At 56.0% G+C, this 15,870-nt stretch overlaps 1 protein-coding gene and 1 pseudogene across 8 annotated transcripts in view; one reads left to right on the top strand and one right to left on the bottom strand.

Moving 5' to 3' along the window:
- TEX264 (testis expressed 264, ER-phagy receptor) overlaps nt 1–14,776 on the top strand; it is a 33,142-nt gene extending 18,366 nt beyond the window's left edge. For all 8 annotated transcript variants that reach the window (XM_016941188.3, XM_063805880.1, XM_063805879.1 and 5 more), the window contains 2 exons: nt 9,873–10,041; nt 14,177–14,776. In XM_016941188.3, the coding sequence (XP_016796677.1) occupies nt 9,873–10,041; nt 14,177–14,469 (462 nt within the window). In that variant the 3' untranslated portion in view covers nt 14,470–14,776. The remainder of the gene's footprint in view (nt 1–9,872; nt 10,042–14,176) is intronic.
- Nucleotides 4,935–5,053, bottom strand: LOC112208798 (5S ribosomal RNA; annotated as a pseudogene).
- Nucleotides 14,777–15,870: the final 1,094 nt, after the last annotated feature.

Raw genomic sequence — 15,870 nt, forward strand, 5'->3', positions numbered from 1 at the left:
GCAAGGACCCCAGACCATAGTTCTCAGACTGCCCTGGCTGTGCTGAGGTGCCCTGTGGCTATCAGCCTGTGGTGGGAGCTGTACTCAGACCCTTTCCTGCTTCACCTGGAGTAGTTCTGCCTGTGAGTTTTACAACCCAGGTGTCTTGAGCTTTTGTTTGGAAGGGAGCTTCTAAGGCTCAGCTGGTTTGAAAACCTCTGTCCTAAGAGAGGGGCAACACTGGGCAGATGCCACCTCCAGTCCCGCCCACTACATGTCTGTTCTCGATCCTGAGGATGCTGTAACTGCAGTATGAGTGGAGCTGGGAGGCACCAGGGCCCAGCCCTTGTGCAGGTAGGGCAGGAGCTCCAAAGAGAGGCACTTGTCTTGAGGGGAGTGTGACTGATTGGAAGCTGGACCTGGAGGGACCCTGGGGAGCTGCAGGTTGGAGTTCTCCTGGGGTGGTGGTGACTGAACTCCTGAGTGGTGGGTGATAGCATTATGGGGCAGCCAGCTTGGAACTAAGGCCTATGGGCCCCAGCAGGTTGCCTGTGGAAATGGGTCAGCCTGTTGAGCAGTGGCTGTGAGGAAGCTCGAAACAGCCTGGCCACAGCCTGTGTTCTGTCCAGTGGGCACAGAACCCCTTGTGTTTGTTTCCCTTTAGTCTGCCTCAGTGACCCTGAGGGAGTCAGTGGGTGGGTCTGAGTCCACACTGGGGCCAAAACACCAGTGCAGAGCAACAAGGCCTCGGCCGGGAAAATACAGGTGAGGACGCCACGTGTGGTGGCTCACGCCTGTAATCCCCACACTTTAGGAGGCTGAGGTGGGTGGATCACCTAAAGTCAGGAGTTTGAGACCAGCCTGGCCAACACAGTGAAACCCCATCTTTACTAAAAGTACAAAAATCAGCTGGGCTTGGTGGCACACACCTCTAATCTCAGCTACTCAGGAGGCTGAGGCACGAGAATTGCTTGAACTCGGGAGGCAGAGGTTGCGGTGAGCTGAGATCACGACACTGCCCAGTGAGCTGAGATCACGACACTGATCTCCAGCCTGGGTGACAGAGCAAGACTCCGTCTCAAAAAAAAAAAAAAAAAAAGCAGGTGAGGGTGCCCCAACAGGAATGTGAAATCTGTGGTCATTTCCCTCTTCCTGCCTGTCACCTTTGCCAAGCTAACGTGGGAAGCTTCCAAACTTTATTTTTAACAAGGGAGGCCCTCTTGGCATCTCAGCTCAGTCACTTATTCAGCAGGTCTCTTGTGTGTGTCATTGTTCTGCGCATGGAAGAACCAGCTAGGAGGCGTCATAGAGTCCTAATCAAAGCCAGCATCCCCATTGTTTTACAGATGGGGAGGCTGAGGCCTAGGGAAGGAAGGTGCCCCAAGGTCAAGGGATGGAGCGGTAGCTGAGTCCAGACTGGGTCCCTTAGGCCGAGGATCGTTCCGATGGCTACATGCCTTTTGCCACTCCATCCTGTACATAAGTGGGGCTGGAACCAAGAGGCTGAGAACTTGTCATCAATTTGGGATATGCTCGGGATGGTGCCCCAGGGTGGGCTTTCTTTTCTTCTTTCTCCAACCCTGGTAGTCACAGTTGGGGGCTGAGGCTTCAGGTCTAGGAGACTGCTGGGGGAGCCGAGGCAAAGCACAGGAAGAGGCTGTGTACCCGCTTGCCCAGCAGGCATTCATTAAGGCAGGCCTTGGCAACTGCTCTGGGCACAGGAAGCAGCTGCCGCAGGCACCTTATCGGGCCTCTTGTCCACACCCTCAGTGAGGCAGAGGCGGTTCTATTCCCAGGCTTCCCTCCCTGGATCTCAAGGGCTGGCTTACCTGCTGGTGCTGCCACCTGCTAAGTGGCCTGCTCTGGCACAGGGAGGAGGGCACTTTTGGCAGCATCAGGACCTGAGCTGAGTGACAATCCTCCAGCACTCTTTCCTCTTCCACCTCCTCCAGCCACAGAGCCTAGCCATGCCTGGGTGTGGGGAGGGGAGGGATAGATTCGCTGGGAAAGGCAAAACAACCCTTGTGCGGTGGTGGCGTTTGGGCTGCACCTATAAGGTAGGCAGTGTTCCCCAGGTGGGAAGGCAGGTCAGGCAGAGATACTGGCTTGGTGGCAGTCATGGCTTGTGTATCCAGTGAGGCTGGAGTACAGGAGAGGAGCAAGAGTTTGGGCCTAAGAGATATAGGCTGGGTCCTGCAGGTACTAGGGAGACACTGATGGCGTCTGAGCAGATGAGTGACAGTATCCAGGCTGGGCTTCAGCTCAAGTCTCTTCAGTACCTAGGAGATGGGGAGGAAGAGCCAGAGGCCACAGTCAAATTCTGCACGAAGATAATGCAAGTTAGCTGAAAGTAGCAGTGACTTTTCATTCCCAGATGTCCCCAAGCCAAGAGGCGATCCTCCCACCATACCACGGCTTGGCTTCCCCGGCTCCCCTTAGGGAGCTACCCTTGGGTATTGAGGTGTTGGGAGCCAGGCCTCTCCCCTTTGTTGGCCTAGGCACTGGAACCTGCTCCTTAGCCTCTCTGGCTTTACCCCACCTCCCTCCCTTCCCCCAGGAATGAAAGCACAAAGCCAGCCTTTGCTAGGGCGGCGTGGGAGCCACCACTCTCAAAATACCAGCTCGGATATTGTAGCTTGGCAGCCCTGCAGGACCCTGGGGGCTGAAGCTTGTCTGGATGGTGCTGTGGGGTTGGGCTGTCACCAGTCCAGAGGGAGCCTTCTTCCCCAGGCAGATGGAATTTACTTATCAAAGAAGAATTCTGTTGCTCTTCTCCAGGAAGCTTGAGATTGGAATTAGGGAGGGGAAAGAGATTCCAAGGAGAGAATTTGCAGTGCACCCCCTCTCCCCCAAGCAGAACAACTTCTTCTTCAGCTGAGCCCTCAGATTAGGAGAGGCTAGCTGTCTAGTTATGCAGGTGGGAAGGAAAGGACTTCCCTGAGGAGTGGAGCAGAGGTCAGAGGTACCAGTTGGAGATGAGAAATTCAGGGCCTTCTCCTTCTCTCCCTCTCTTCTGTCCCCTGTCTCCTCTCCATTCCCACTTGCCCACTTGTCCTTCCCCTCTGGCAATTCCTGACTCCTCTGGCTCTCAGGTGCTTGGCTTCCCAGCTCCATCTGTACGAGCAGCCTTCCTGCTGCTGGATAATCATCAGCAACCAGTTTGTCAGCTTGTGAGCAGGACAGGGCTCAAGGTCCTTGACTACACAGACAAGCTGCTAAGAATGCTGGATCTTGGAGAGGGGGTGGGCTGTGGAGCCTGCGATGGTAGAGCCATCATCTGGAAGGCTGTGGCTCTCCTCCCAGATTTGCAAGGGAGAGCAGTGGGATCAGGGCTGACTCACCCAGTGCTCTAGCTGAGCTCTCCTTGGGGTACTCACTCCTGTACTCCCTAACCCTCTGGTCTGGCCACACAACGGCCCAGGCCCAAGAAGGCCAGAGCAGGGCTGAACCAGGGTTGTATCTTGGCCCTCTGGGCCTAGAGAAAGGTAAGGCTGGGTATGGATGCAGGATTAGGGGCCTCCCAGTCCATCTGGGCACTAAGGTGCTTAAGAGCCTGTGTCCCATGTGCCTGCTTAGAGGGAAACGTTGTTTCCCCACCCCTCAATACCCCAGCCTGCCCTGTGCTTGACTGCTGCCTAGGCCCTCCTCCACAGGACACCGAGGAAGCCAGGGCCTGCGTCGTGCCAGGGAGATGAATAGAGGTGTAAATTGTGTGGTGAGCTGCCGGCTCTGAGGTGAAAATGAAAAGTCTTCAGGCAGTGGCGGCAGCAGGCGCAGCAGGCTGGGGTGCCAGGCACAGCACACCGTCTCCCGCCCCATTCTCTCTCACACCTTCCCACTCCTGCAGTCTTCCCCAGGTTCCCACCCAGGCCTGGACCTGCCTCCCTGGCTCCTCTGCCATTCCCTGCCTTTCAGCCGGTGGCTCCCAGGCTGGCCCTGGGCTCGACCTAACCCCAAGAGGGCCATTATATCTTGTTTCCATTATGTTTTTTTGTTTGTTTGTTTGTTTTTGAGACAGAGTCTCATTCTGTCACACAGGCTGGAGTGCGGTGGCACGATCGCGGCTCACTGCAACCTCTGCCTCCCGGATTCAAGCAATTCTTCTGCCTCAGCCTCCCAAGTAGCTGGGACTACAAGCATCCGACACCACGCCCAGCTAATTTTTGTATTTTTAGTAGAGATGGGGTTTCACCATGTCAGCCAGGCTGGTCTCGAACTCCTGACCCCAGGTGATCTGCCCACCTTGGCCTCCCAAAGTGCTGGGATGACAGGCGTGAGCCACCACTCCTGGCCTCCATTATGTTTTCTACTTGGCTGATCTGTTGCACAGAAAAATGGGCTGTGCTTGAGTTACCTTTGTGACTTAATGTTTGTGGTAGTCCCTCCATTGATTCTTTTTGGGTTTTCTGAGTATAGTTTTCTTACCGTCACATAATGGTGTTTTTATTCATCCTTTCCAGTTCCTCACTTCTTTTGAGATCATCTATTCTAATCCCTTTCTTTCCTTTCTTCCTTCCTTCCTTCCTTCCTTCCTTTCTTCCTTCCTTCCTTCCTCCCCTCCCCTCCTCTTCCCTTCCCCTTCCTTCCTTCCTTCCTTCCTTCCTTCCTTCCGTCCGTCCTTCCTTCCTTCCTTCCTTCCTTCTTTCTTGTTTTGCTCTGTTGCCCGGGCTGGAGTGCAGTGGCGCGATCTCGGCTCACTGCACCTCCATCTCCCGCATTCAAGCAATTCTCCTGCCTCAGCCTCCCGGGTAGCTGGGATTACATGCACCTGTCACCACACCTGGTTAATTTTTGTATTTTTAGTAGAGACAGGGTTTCACTGTGTTGGCCAGGCTGGTCTGAAACTCGTGACCTCAAGTAATCCACCCGCCTTGACCTCCCAAAGTGCTAGGATTGCAGGCATGAGCCACCGCGCCTGGCCAAAGAGGGAAAGAGGGAGGGAATGATAGGCCAAAAGCCTACAGCACCCGGTATTCCCAGGCAGTCTCCCATCCAAGTACTAACTAGACCCGACCTTGCTTAGCTTCTGAGATCAGACAAGATCAGGTGCATTCAGGGTGGGATGACTGTAGACCCTTTATTTCATACTTGGGCAAATTGAGGGCCAGAGGGAAGCTACCCATTTGTGTAGCCAAGCCAACGCCCTAGGCTCCTGCCTGGGATGCTCTCTGCCACTTCCTGCTTCCTCTTTTCCCTCCCTGGCCATCCTGTCTTACTCCCTGTCTCCTTTGCCTGCCATTTTCAGAGCTCTGGGCTCTGCTGGTGTGAGGGGAGAGTAGAGAGAGGGGAAGGTGCTCACCAGCCCTTCTGCAGGCTCTCCCTGCTGCTGTGGCAAGGCCCCAGAGCACCAACAGACAGGTCTGGCTTCTGGGCCAGAAGCTTTGGGGCAGCCTGGTGGGGGTGAGAGGAAAGTTTCCGGGCAGAATAATAACGTGCTACCTTCTAGCTGCAGCCTCTTGCTATACCTCCCCAAAGCATGCATGTGCCATGAAGACCAGCTGCCTGAGGGGCCTCCAGGGTTTGAGTCCCCACTTGCAGGGACTGCTGTGTGCAGGCAGGTGGATGTTGGTGTCTGTAATTAAAAATGAGCATGCATCACTTCACCCAGTGAGGAGATGCCACTACCTCGGGTGGGATGCAACAGCTGCTTGCTGGCTGTGCAGCTGCCTGGGTATCCAGCCTGGCACAGAAGGATAGATAGGACTGGGTAGCTCAGGGTGAACAGTAAGGCAAGGCCCAGGGCCCCTCAGCCAGACCTCATCCCTTGCTGGGCCTAGAGCTTATGTAGGAGATGTGACCCGTCCTTGGCCCACACATTGCCTCTTTCTTTTGGGCATTTGCAGCCACCTAGTTCTAAGCAAACCTCCAGCCTCTGGGTAGCCTGGGAGTGGGACCCATCATCAGCCTTCGTCCTGGGCCTGACCTCTTCTGTCTTCTATTTGCTCCCAATCCCTAGCTGAAGCCAGGGCACAGGGTGATGTCCTGAATACAAAGCACTAAATGAGGATAGTTCAGGTCCAGGTCCTCTCTCTTACCTCTTTTCTTCCTCTCCCATAATTCAGAAAGACCTGCTGGGGAGGCACTGTGGGTCCCGTGGGGGAAAGCTTGGTCTGGTGTATCAGTCTTGCCCTGTTGTGGGAGCCCTGAGCTGAATGGGGTAAATGCCTGCACCCTGCCCAGGAGATGAACTCAGGCTGAAGTGAGGTGGGAGTGTGTGGTGTGTCCCCAAGGTAGCTGACGCAGTGGCACTGTGGCAGCCTGTGTGAGGTGGGTGAGCTGCTCCTTCCCTTTTTTGCCAACACTCCTGAGTGAGTGAGCAGGTGTTGGTGCAGGGTGGGGTGGTGGTGGGGAAGTGCTGGTGTCTGGGGTCTCTTAGAAATTCCTGCATCATGGGTGGTGTCCCAAGTCCCCATCTTGTTTCTGCATGTGGAAGACCCAGGTGGGAGGGAAGGCCCGGAGGTGTGTCTGAGGGACTGGAACTCTGAATCCAGTTTCTGGCAGACCCTGGGGGCACCTTGGCATGGTTCACTGACTTTTGCCTGTTAGGTGGAGAGGAATGTGAACATCTGCAACTCTCCCACCTTGGAAAGAGGCTTTATAGTCTCCTTGGGTCTGTGTGTGGGAGTGAGCTGCTCTGGGCTGTGGGTTTGTTAGATGGCCAGTGGTGTCGGTGGCAGAGCACGTTCTCATGTCCTGGCAATGCTTCCACACACTGCTGGCTGTCTGGGCTGTGGAAGGGGATGTGCCAGGGCTAGGAGGACCCCAGGCCCACCCAGGCTCTTCACCAGTGGGACCAGCCCAGTGTGACCTTGAGCTAGTGTCCTTGGCCACTGGCAGTCTGCTCTCCAAGGGCTCCCTGGGGCTAACTGAGGGAGAGGCAGCTGGCCTCGCCTTCCTCCAATGATTTTCCAATATTTACTGGCTCATTGACATATTGCCTGGGCCATGGCTCCTACTGTGCAGCAAGGACCTGAGAGCCAGCCCATGGTCACCCTGTCTTCCCTCCGAGGTTGCACCTGGCTGGGAGGGAAAGGGCTTGTCCTCTCTGCCTGATCACTCAGGGACAGAGCATATAGCTTGTCCTGCCCCTCACCTTCCATCCCCAGCCCCCACTAGAGTCATTCTTGCTCAGTGGGCAGAGCATGGAAGGGAGAGCAGTCTCCCAGGAAGGGCCAGGGGGCAACTACAAGCCCCTTCTCTGCCTGTGGGCCTGGCTTAGAAGTTTGCTCCTTTGCCTTCTTCCTGTCCCTTCTCTGCCCAAGTCTGAATTTTGGTAGGACCTGATGCATGTGCTATAATGATTTGGGGCTGAACAGTCAATGGCATTTTAATTAGCTCCATGCCTCCCTCCAGTAGGGAGGACCAGGGCCCCCAGGTAACAGCGGGTAGGACCAGGCTAGTTTTGGGCCTGAGGCTGCCCCTCCAGGGGTCTGGGAGCAGGCTCTGGGACCTGGTGCTCCCTGTGTGGGATGCTGTGAGGAGGGAGAGCTGGGCAGAGAAGGAAGGGCTGTGTCGCAGGGCCACAGTTTTCTCTCCATCCTCTGTCTCCCTTGATCCTCTGTTCTCCCTGATGGCTTTGAGATGAAGGCGACGGCAAGGATGGAGGATGCAGTTTCCATGGCAACGGGGCTGTCCACAGCCAGGCAACTTCAGAGCCGGGCTCTCCGGAGGAGGCAGATGCGCAGAACAGCCGCAGAGCTGCCTCCCGCCTGCCAACGAGGGGGCTGGCAGAACAGGTGGCACAGGGTGGCAGCCTGGTGCTGCCCAGCCTAGGGGAGAGGGTGGAAAGAGCAGTACTCCCTCTTATTATCTTGTTACGGCCAAGTTCCTCCAGAAGGGAAGCTAGGGAGGTGGCTTGAGTGTTGAGAGGGGTTGGGCTAGGGTCCCCATTGTCCCTGGAATCTCTGGGTGGACCCAGGCTCTGTCCTCTGGGATCTTCCCCCAAAAGCCAAATGTCTGCTGCTCTTGTGATGGCCGCTCAGCTACTACTCTTTGGATCCTTTGTCCAGAGTGTGAGGATGTTGGTGAAGGCCATGCCCTGACTAGATTCAGGGATCCTTTTCTTCCATCTAGCTACCGGGGAAGGACCTGGACCTTCTTCAGGGGCCTCCCTGCCCCTGGCCTCAGTGACCTGGACCAGTTTGCTGAGTTGGGTTCAGGTTTGGCAGATGCCTGCCTCTAAGTGCTGGCATTGGAGGGGCCCCAGAGCCTGACAGCTCCTGCTTCCTGACACTGTGATCTTGTTTAGCCTCCTCCTGGAGACCAAGGCTGGAGTGGGTATGTGAGTGGGTAGAGAAGCAAAGACAGCCATCTGTGTGTTTAGAAATGGGACGTGTCAGGGGCATGGACTCTTGAGATGGAGGAAGCCCCGAGGGCACCCAGGTTGGCAAAGAAGATTTGACTCCAACTATTAAAAAATAATGACTTTCCTTCACCGACCTTGGAAGCATCAGGGCTAGGGTGTTCTACTTTGCTGTTGAGCACATGGAGACTTAGGATGGAAGGCTTTGCCTGGATCACCCATGGAGTCAGAGGCTGAGCCACAACCAGACCTGGGCCAGGCCATCCACCTCCCGCGTGGCCTCCTAGATGCACCCTCCCTTCAGCTGGCTGCTGAGGGTCCTAGCTAGATAAACCTTTCAGGCTCACTCCCCTTTCCCTTTATCATCCGTGGGCTTGCTTTTAACCCTTCTTTGCTTGCTTGCTTTAGTTGAAGGAGGTTCCTCAACCCTAGGGTTGGCCAGGCAGGTGGACAAGTGGAGTCTTGGAGTGGCTTCTCCCTGCCAGGCAATAAGTCTCTCATTATTGCTAAGTGGAAGGCTCATTTCAGAGCTCATGGTGAGAGCGGGGCGAGTGCTATAAATAGTCGTGTTGTGAAGATTGGCGGGTGAGCAGTGACAGGGCAGGGGCCTTGCAGTCATCATAGTGGGTATTTGTGCTCCTTCGCAGGAAAGGTAGGGGGGCAGGCTCTGAGTAAGAGGCACTTGACCCCTGTTCTGGCTGTCCCTGCCTGCCTCAGGGTGGCTCTGGCATGTCTGTGCCCCTCCATACTCATTGGGGGATGGGGAGCACTGGATTCTGTGTCTAGGCAGAGGGAGGTGGAGTGCCTTTTGGAACTTGGGGCCCAAAAGGTGGTACATCAGCCCACTGGGTAATGTCCTGTGCTAGATCTACTTGTCCTACCTGACCTTCCAGTCCAGGGTCTCCCTCTTCCCCATCAGCTAAAACCTGAGTTTACATGTGAGGAGGTATGGGAACCATACCTGATAGTCTCAGAGGTTGACATAGCTCTAAACTAGCAGGGGAATGAATGGGAGTGGAAGTGGTGTTTAGCTGGCCTTGATCCCTGTTCAGGGTCTATAGTAGCATGTCTGCAAGAGCAGGGGCTGGAGGCCTAAGGACTGGGGTTGCTGGTCTTCTGATACCTGTGGGTCAGTCAGCGTTGTCCAGGGTTGGGAGGTCAGGGCCAGGGGGTCCTGGGATGGAAAGTCTGGTAGGTGAGACCTTGGCTTGGGCACATGGGGTCCCTATCCTGGGGTGGTCCAGGGGTGCCAAGCTTCATGGCTCTGTGAGACCAGTGCCTTCTGGAACAGCTTTTTGGTCTCAGATGTACACATAGGAGAGCAGTGCCAGGGTCCTGGGTTCTTTTACCACCTGCCCTAGGGTGTCGTCCTGGGTCTTCAGACTATTATTGCACTCTGGACTATGGGGCCCTGCTGTTAGGGTGATCTATGTGTGCCTCCCTCAGCAGGGTTTTGGAACTTGGAAGAGGTTGAGAGGCAGAGCCAGCCCCTGGGACAGAATAGGTAATAGACAGTTCTGGGGGTCACCCAGGGACAAGTGAGTCAGGGGCCCTGTAGGGCTCATTCTACCTTTTACCACTCTCTGACTAGGAGCGGAAGCTGTGTGCCTATCCTCGGCTGGAGATCTACCAGGAAGACCAGATCCATTTCATGTGCCCACTGGCACGGCAGGGAGACTTCTATGTGCCTGAGGTGAAGGAGACAGAGTGGAAATGGCGGGGGCTTGTGGAGGCCATTGACACCCAGGTGGATGGCACAGGTACAGAAGGTGGGGTATGAGGATGGGGCCCTCCTGGAGCTCCTCTCTTCTGGACTCCAGGGGCTTGGTTGAGGAGGCTCCTCCCTCTCTGGGTTGGCACTGTGGGTGTCAGGCTATGCTTGGCAGAGGGAGGAAGGAGACCCACCTACCTGAGGACCCACATGTGGAGTTGCCTGTTCCCAGACACATGGATCTACATAGATGTGGATTCACACACATTACCTCCTGGCAACACAGATACAAAGACCCTGCCTGGATTCCCTCCAGATGCAGCAGGAGTACCCTTGGAAACAAAGATCACAGACAGCTCGATGTTCATGGGAGGGGGCTGAGGCTGCTCAGGAAAGGAGTCCCTTGGGTGGGGCTCAGCAGGAAGTAAGATTGGCATAGATCTGGAAGGTAAGGAGGGGAGCAAAGTGTTCTCTTGTCCCTCAGTACGGGCCCCACCCAGAGCCAGCTGCTTTCTCCCTGCCAGGGAACAACCAGGGAGCATGCAGAGGGGAGCCAGGAGATCAGTCACCTGTGCCTTTCTCCAGGGCCAGCCCATACTCCTGCTGGCAGCCTCAAGGCCCCAGGTCCAGGCTGGAAGGCTGCTTGCCTGCCCACCCCTCTGCAATGATCTGTGACCCCGGGCTGTCTCAGGCACAAGGGGGTCTGCTGGGTTACATCCCAGATGGTTCCAGGGGGCCTTATCCTTGGCCAACCTGGTGGAGTTTGTGACTTCTAGGAGTGGTACAGGGCTGTGGGGAGAGGAACTGTCCCTCCTCCCCTCCTTCTTTAGCAGATGCTCTGCCCATCCAGTCTTCAACAGCCAAGGTCACCCTAGGGAGACGTGTCAGCTAGGGCTGGGTAGAAGGGTATTGGGAGCAGTCTCTACTCCCTAGGGGCCTGTGTCCAACACAGTTAACTTCATCTGCCACTTAATTACCTCCATGGGGTACAGCTCCCTTCTGCCTGGTAGTGCCCGGCAGACACTCTTCAGTGCCCCTACTGTGGGCACAGGACATGGCACAAGGTCAGCAGGCCCAGGCAGCCTCCAGGGCAGGAAGACAGAGTGCCTTCACTTTACTGTGACCTCCCTCTGCTGCCTGCCTCCCCCTCCTTGACCCACCCACCCAGCTTCCTTCCCTCCCAAACACTGCCTGTCAGGGTCATTGAAGGACTGCTTGGCACCCACTACAGCTGGCTGCAGTGGCAGCTCCCACATTCCGCAGCTCCTCAGCCTGTTTTCCTCCCCTCCAGCCCGCCCACCCACTCCCTGGTGTTGGGGCCAAGGGGTCTGCCCACCTCTCACAGGGCCTGTCCTGACACCCCAGCAGGACTCGGTGTTTGCCCACCAGGTGCATGCCACTGACACAGCAGTTGGTGGTGGGTGCATGCAGGATGTCTGACTGCCCAAGGCTTGGCCTGTCCCTGCCCGCCTCCCTGCTGTGGCCCTAGCTTGGGCCGGGAGGTGAAAGGGGGTGATTAGCTGCCTTGTGCCTGTTATTACATTGATGTATTATTTAGCTTCAGAGAGGCAATGAATATTTGATCGTCTTGCACTGGCTGTGGGCAGAGTGAGAGGGAGGGATTTGGGTGAAGGGGGTGGGCTTCAAGTCGTGGGGATTTAGGTAGGGCCCTGCCTTGCCTGGTATCTTCTGCCCAGGGATGCAGGCATGGGACTCTGGGACCTCCTCCTGTGTAGATCTTGGTGGGGGTATAGGGATGCTACTTCCCTGTATTGCACTCCTTTTTTTTTTTTCTTCTGCGGCAAGGTCTGGCTCTATCGCCCAGGCTGGAGTGGTGCAGTGGCAAGATCTCGGCTCACTGTAACCTTTCCCTCCCAGGCTTAAGCTGTCCTCCCACCTCAGCCTCCTGAGTAGCTGTGACAAGAGGCGTGTACCACCATGCTTGGCTAATTTTTGTATTTTTTATAGAGATGGTGTTTCGCCATATTGCCCAGGCTGGCCTTGAACTTGTTAGCTCAAGTGATCCTGCCTCAGCCTCCCAAAGTGTTGGGATTCTAGGCATGAGCCACCATGCCCAGCTGGATTCCTTTTTTTGTTTGTTTGTTTTTAAAGACAGAATTTTCCTTTTTTGCCCAGGCTGGAGTGAAATGGCATGATCTTGGCTCACTGCAACCTCCACCTCCTGGGTTCAAGCGATTCTCCTGCCTCAGCTTCCTGAGTAGCTGGGATTACAGGTGCCTGCCACCATGCCCGGCTAATTTTTGTATTTTTAGTAGAGATGGTGTTTTGCCATGTTGGCCAGGCTGGTCTGGAACTCCTGACCTCAGGTGATCCACCTGCCTCAGCCTCCGAAAGTGCTGGGATTACAGGCGTGAGCCACCGTGCCTGGCCTCCAGCTGAATTCCTTTGCTTGAAGTGTATATATGTCTCCAGGGGCTGTCTTCATTTCAGCAGGCTGTCCTGGCCTGAAGGAGGCACCCCTAGGCTCCTTCCTCTGAACATTCCTAGCCGAGGAGCTGGGTGGTAGGAGGTAGCATGCTGGGAAGCAGGCACATTCCTATACCTGGGGTCCCAAGAGAGCCATTGGGTGGGTGGGCAGACAGAACATACAGTTTAATAGGGCCAGGGAGAAACTGTCTCCCTCCTTTGCTCTTTTCAGGCCTGCGGTCCCTGGGGCACTGATCATTATTTAAGGAGCAGTGAGGGCCTGGCATCCTGTCCCCTGGTCAGAAGAAACTACCCAAAACTTAAAGCTCCCCCAGCTCCCTGACCACCTCATTCACAGGCCTCTGTCCTGGGAGCCACACCTGGGGCCTCAGCAAGAGGAGGGCCCTGGGCCAGCAGCCTGGGCTTCTAGGGCTCACCTCACCTCTGCCAGTAGCACCCAGAGGGCATATTCTGGGGGCTGAGTGGGTGGTGGGGGTAGGGAGAGACCCCAAATTCCCCCACCTCCTAATTCTCCCACCCCCAACCTAGGCCCCATTTGAGGCTCAAGGAAAGCCCCAGGCTGAGTCCAGGCGCCAAGCAGACCCCAGCTGCACCTGGCTTGGCTCCAACACCATGGAGACAGTGGCTGGGGAAGCTGGCCAACCCCTCACCTTCTGTGATGTTTGACAGCTGACCCTCTCCCCATCATACAGGAAGGGTAGCAGATCCACTTTCTCCCAGTCTGGATTCCTGCACACAGCGAGCCTGAGCCGTGTGTTCCTCCTTGCCACCCCAGCCTGCATTCAGTGCCTCTGATCCAGGGAGATGAACCCAGGGGTTGCTCCTGGACAGGGCAGATGAAGGGGCTGCTTGCTTGGAGGAGGTATTGGGGGTGGAAGGAGCAGGTTAGAAGGAGTTTGGGCCATCAACCTGGCTCAGCACTGGTTTGGGGCACCCCAACCACCAGCAGAGTGCTCTCATCATCCCCTTTTGCTATCTTGTGGCTCAGGAAGCACCAGTCATTGGGGGTGGGGTGGGTAAGGGTTTCTCAGGGTCGACCCAGGCATAGGGAGAGAAAGCCCTTAACATGTTTCATCCCAGCACCCTCCTCCTTGCAGCTGGTTGAGTATTTCTCAGGCCTTCTCCATCCTCCTCGTACTTCAGCTCCCTCCTCAATTGGGGACTTGGTGTGTACCAGAGGCAGGGGCCTGCTGACTCCCTGGATGCTGCTCCTGGGAGCCCTGCACGGGGGAGGGCTGCAGAGGGGCCTCCTGCTGCATTCTGCAGTCCTCGTGCCCTGTGGGTGATGTTCTGTAGCTGGCCCTGGACACATCTCTTTCCAAGCTTGAAATGGGGGTGGGGGAAGGTGGAGGGGACACTACTTGGGTCTCTTTGTTCTACCTCAGCTCCTCACCTCAGGGCTGAGTGGCCCTTAATAAATGTAGGGGGAGGGCAGCAGGCTTTGTGGAGGTGCAGGGAGCTGAGGCTAATTTAGAGTGGGGAGAAGAGTGCACAGCTGCCTCCTCCTACCCTCTCTCCCTCCCTCCCTCCTTCCCTCACTCCCTTCCTCCCAGCTCTTTCCCTCTGCCCTGTCTGTGCAGCCCCAGTCAGGGTAGAGGGCAGAGGGCAGCTGGAGCAAGCCCCCTGAGCCCGGGAGGCTGCATTATTCATGAGTGCACTGCGTGCTGAGTTGCCTCTCCAAGGAGGAGGGGGTGGGGTGGTCCTAGCTAACCTGTGCTCCCTTTTCCTGGTCATAGGAGCTGACACAATGAGTGACACGAGTTCTATAAGCTTGGAAGTGAGCCCTGGCAGCCGGGAGACTTCAGCTGCCACACTGTCACCTGGGGCGAGCAGCCGTGGCTGGGATGACGGTGACACCCGCAGCGAGCACAGCTACAGCGAGTCAGGTGCCAGCGGCTCCTCTTTTGAGGAGCTGGACTTGGAGGGCGAGGGGCCCTTAGGGGAGTCACGGCTGGACCCTGAGACTGAGCCCCTGGGGACTACCAAGTGGCCCTGGGAGCCCAGTGCCCCTGAGAAGGGCAAGGAGTAACCCATGGCCTGCACCCTCCTGCAGTGCAGTTGCTGAGGAACTGAGCAGACTCTCCAGCAGACTCTCCAGCCCTCTTTCTCCTTCCTCTTGGGGAGGAGGGGTTCCTGAGGGACCTGACTTCCCCTGCTCCAGGCCTCTTGCTAAGCCTTCTCCTCACTGCCCTTTAGGCTCCCAGGGCCAGAGGAGCCAGGGACTATTTTCTGCACCAGCCCCCAGGGCTGCCGCCCCTGTTGTGTCTTTTTTTCAGACTCACAGTGGAGCTTCCAGGACCCAGAATAAAGCCAATGATTTACTTGTTTCACCTGGATTTGGGTTGTGTATTTGTTTGTTCTGCCTTGGTTGGGGGCGGTGGGGGGGTGGCTGTACAGATAGGCTGGGAGTGGGAAGGAGCCTCCCCTCCCCAGGACAAAGAATGGAAGGAACATGGCAGGTACCCTGGGGTGGGGGGAGGAGGGGAGTTAGAGATCTTCCACGTCCTGCTCTGTGACCCCAGTGGCCAGCTGCCCCTCCATTGCAGCTGCCAGAGAGCAAGCAGAGCCTGGCTTGGGTGAGAGCTGAGTATGGGGTGCCCTTCAGGGCTCAGGAATGGGGAGCTCACAGCCTGTCTTCATCTGCCTCCAAGGGATGCCTTTGTGTCTGTGACTAGTGTGCCTGCACGCTGGTACTTCCCCAGTAGGCGAGGCTCCCCCACTGTGCCTGCCAGTGGCTGTGTACCTGTGTGTGTGCATGTGCACCCACGCTCATGCATTTGGCTCTGTGTAACCACGGATGGATGGGGCTGCTTGGGTAAAGCTGTGGCCAGGTGAGCATCAGGGTATGATTGTACCTGAGCATGGCTGAGTCTGTGTGGATGGCTGTGTGCCTGTGTGAGTGTGTGTGTGTGTGTGTGTATTGCTGTGCTTTGTGTCTGTGTATGGTTGTATTATAGGAGCATGTGAGGCTGGCTAACAGCATCTCTATGGGGGCTTTGTTCATGTACAACTGTGTGTGGCTGTGTCTGTACAACTGTGTGTATGGTGATGTTCATGATGTTCATGTATAAAGCTATGTGTTTTGCTATGTGTCCACATATAAAAACACACATTTGCTATGTGTCCTGCAGCCGTGTATCCATAATTATGGCCATGTATGTGTGGACATGTCTTGGTGGACAGCTATTTGTGGCATGTCCTTGTGTGAGCAGCTGTATATACGTGGCTGTGTCCACATGTGCAGCCGTGTGTAGACATGGTCACATGTTCTTAGGGGCAGGGGTGTGCCCATGTGTATTATGGCTGTCTACAAGTATAGCTGTGTGTGGTTGCATGTTTATGTGTACTATGCATGTGGCCATGTCCACATGTACAACTGTGTAAGGCTAAGTGTATGTCCTCATCTGTGTGCACACAGCTGGGAGTGGTG

The sequence above is a fragment of the Pan troglodytes genome, chromosome 2, assembly GCF_028858775.2.
Source record: "Pan troglodytes isolate AG18354 chromosome 2, NHGRI_mPanTro3-v2.0_pri, whole genome shotgun sequence".
In the NCBI taxonomy this organism is placed as follows: Eukaryota; Metazoa; Chordata; class Mammalia; order Primates; family Hominidae; genus Pan; species Pan troglodytes.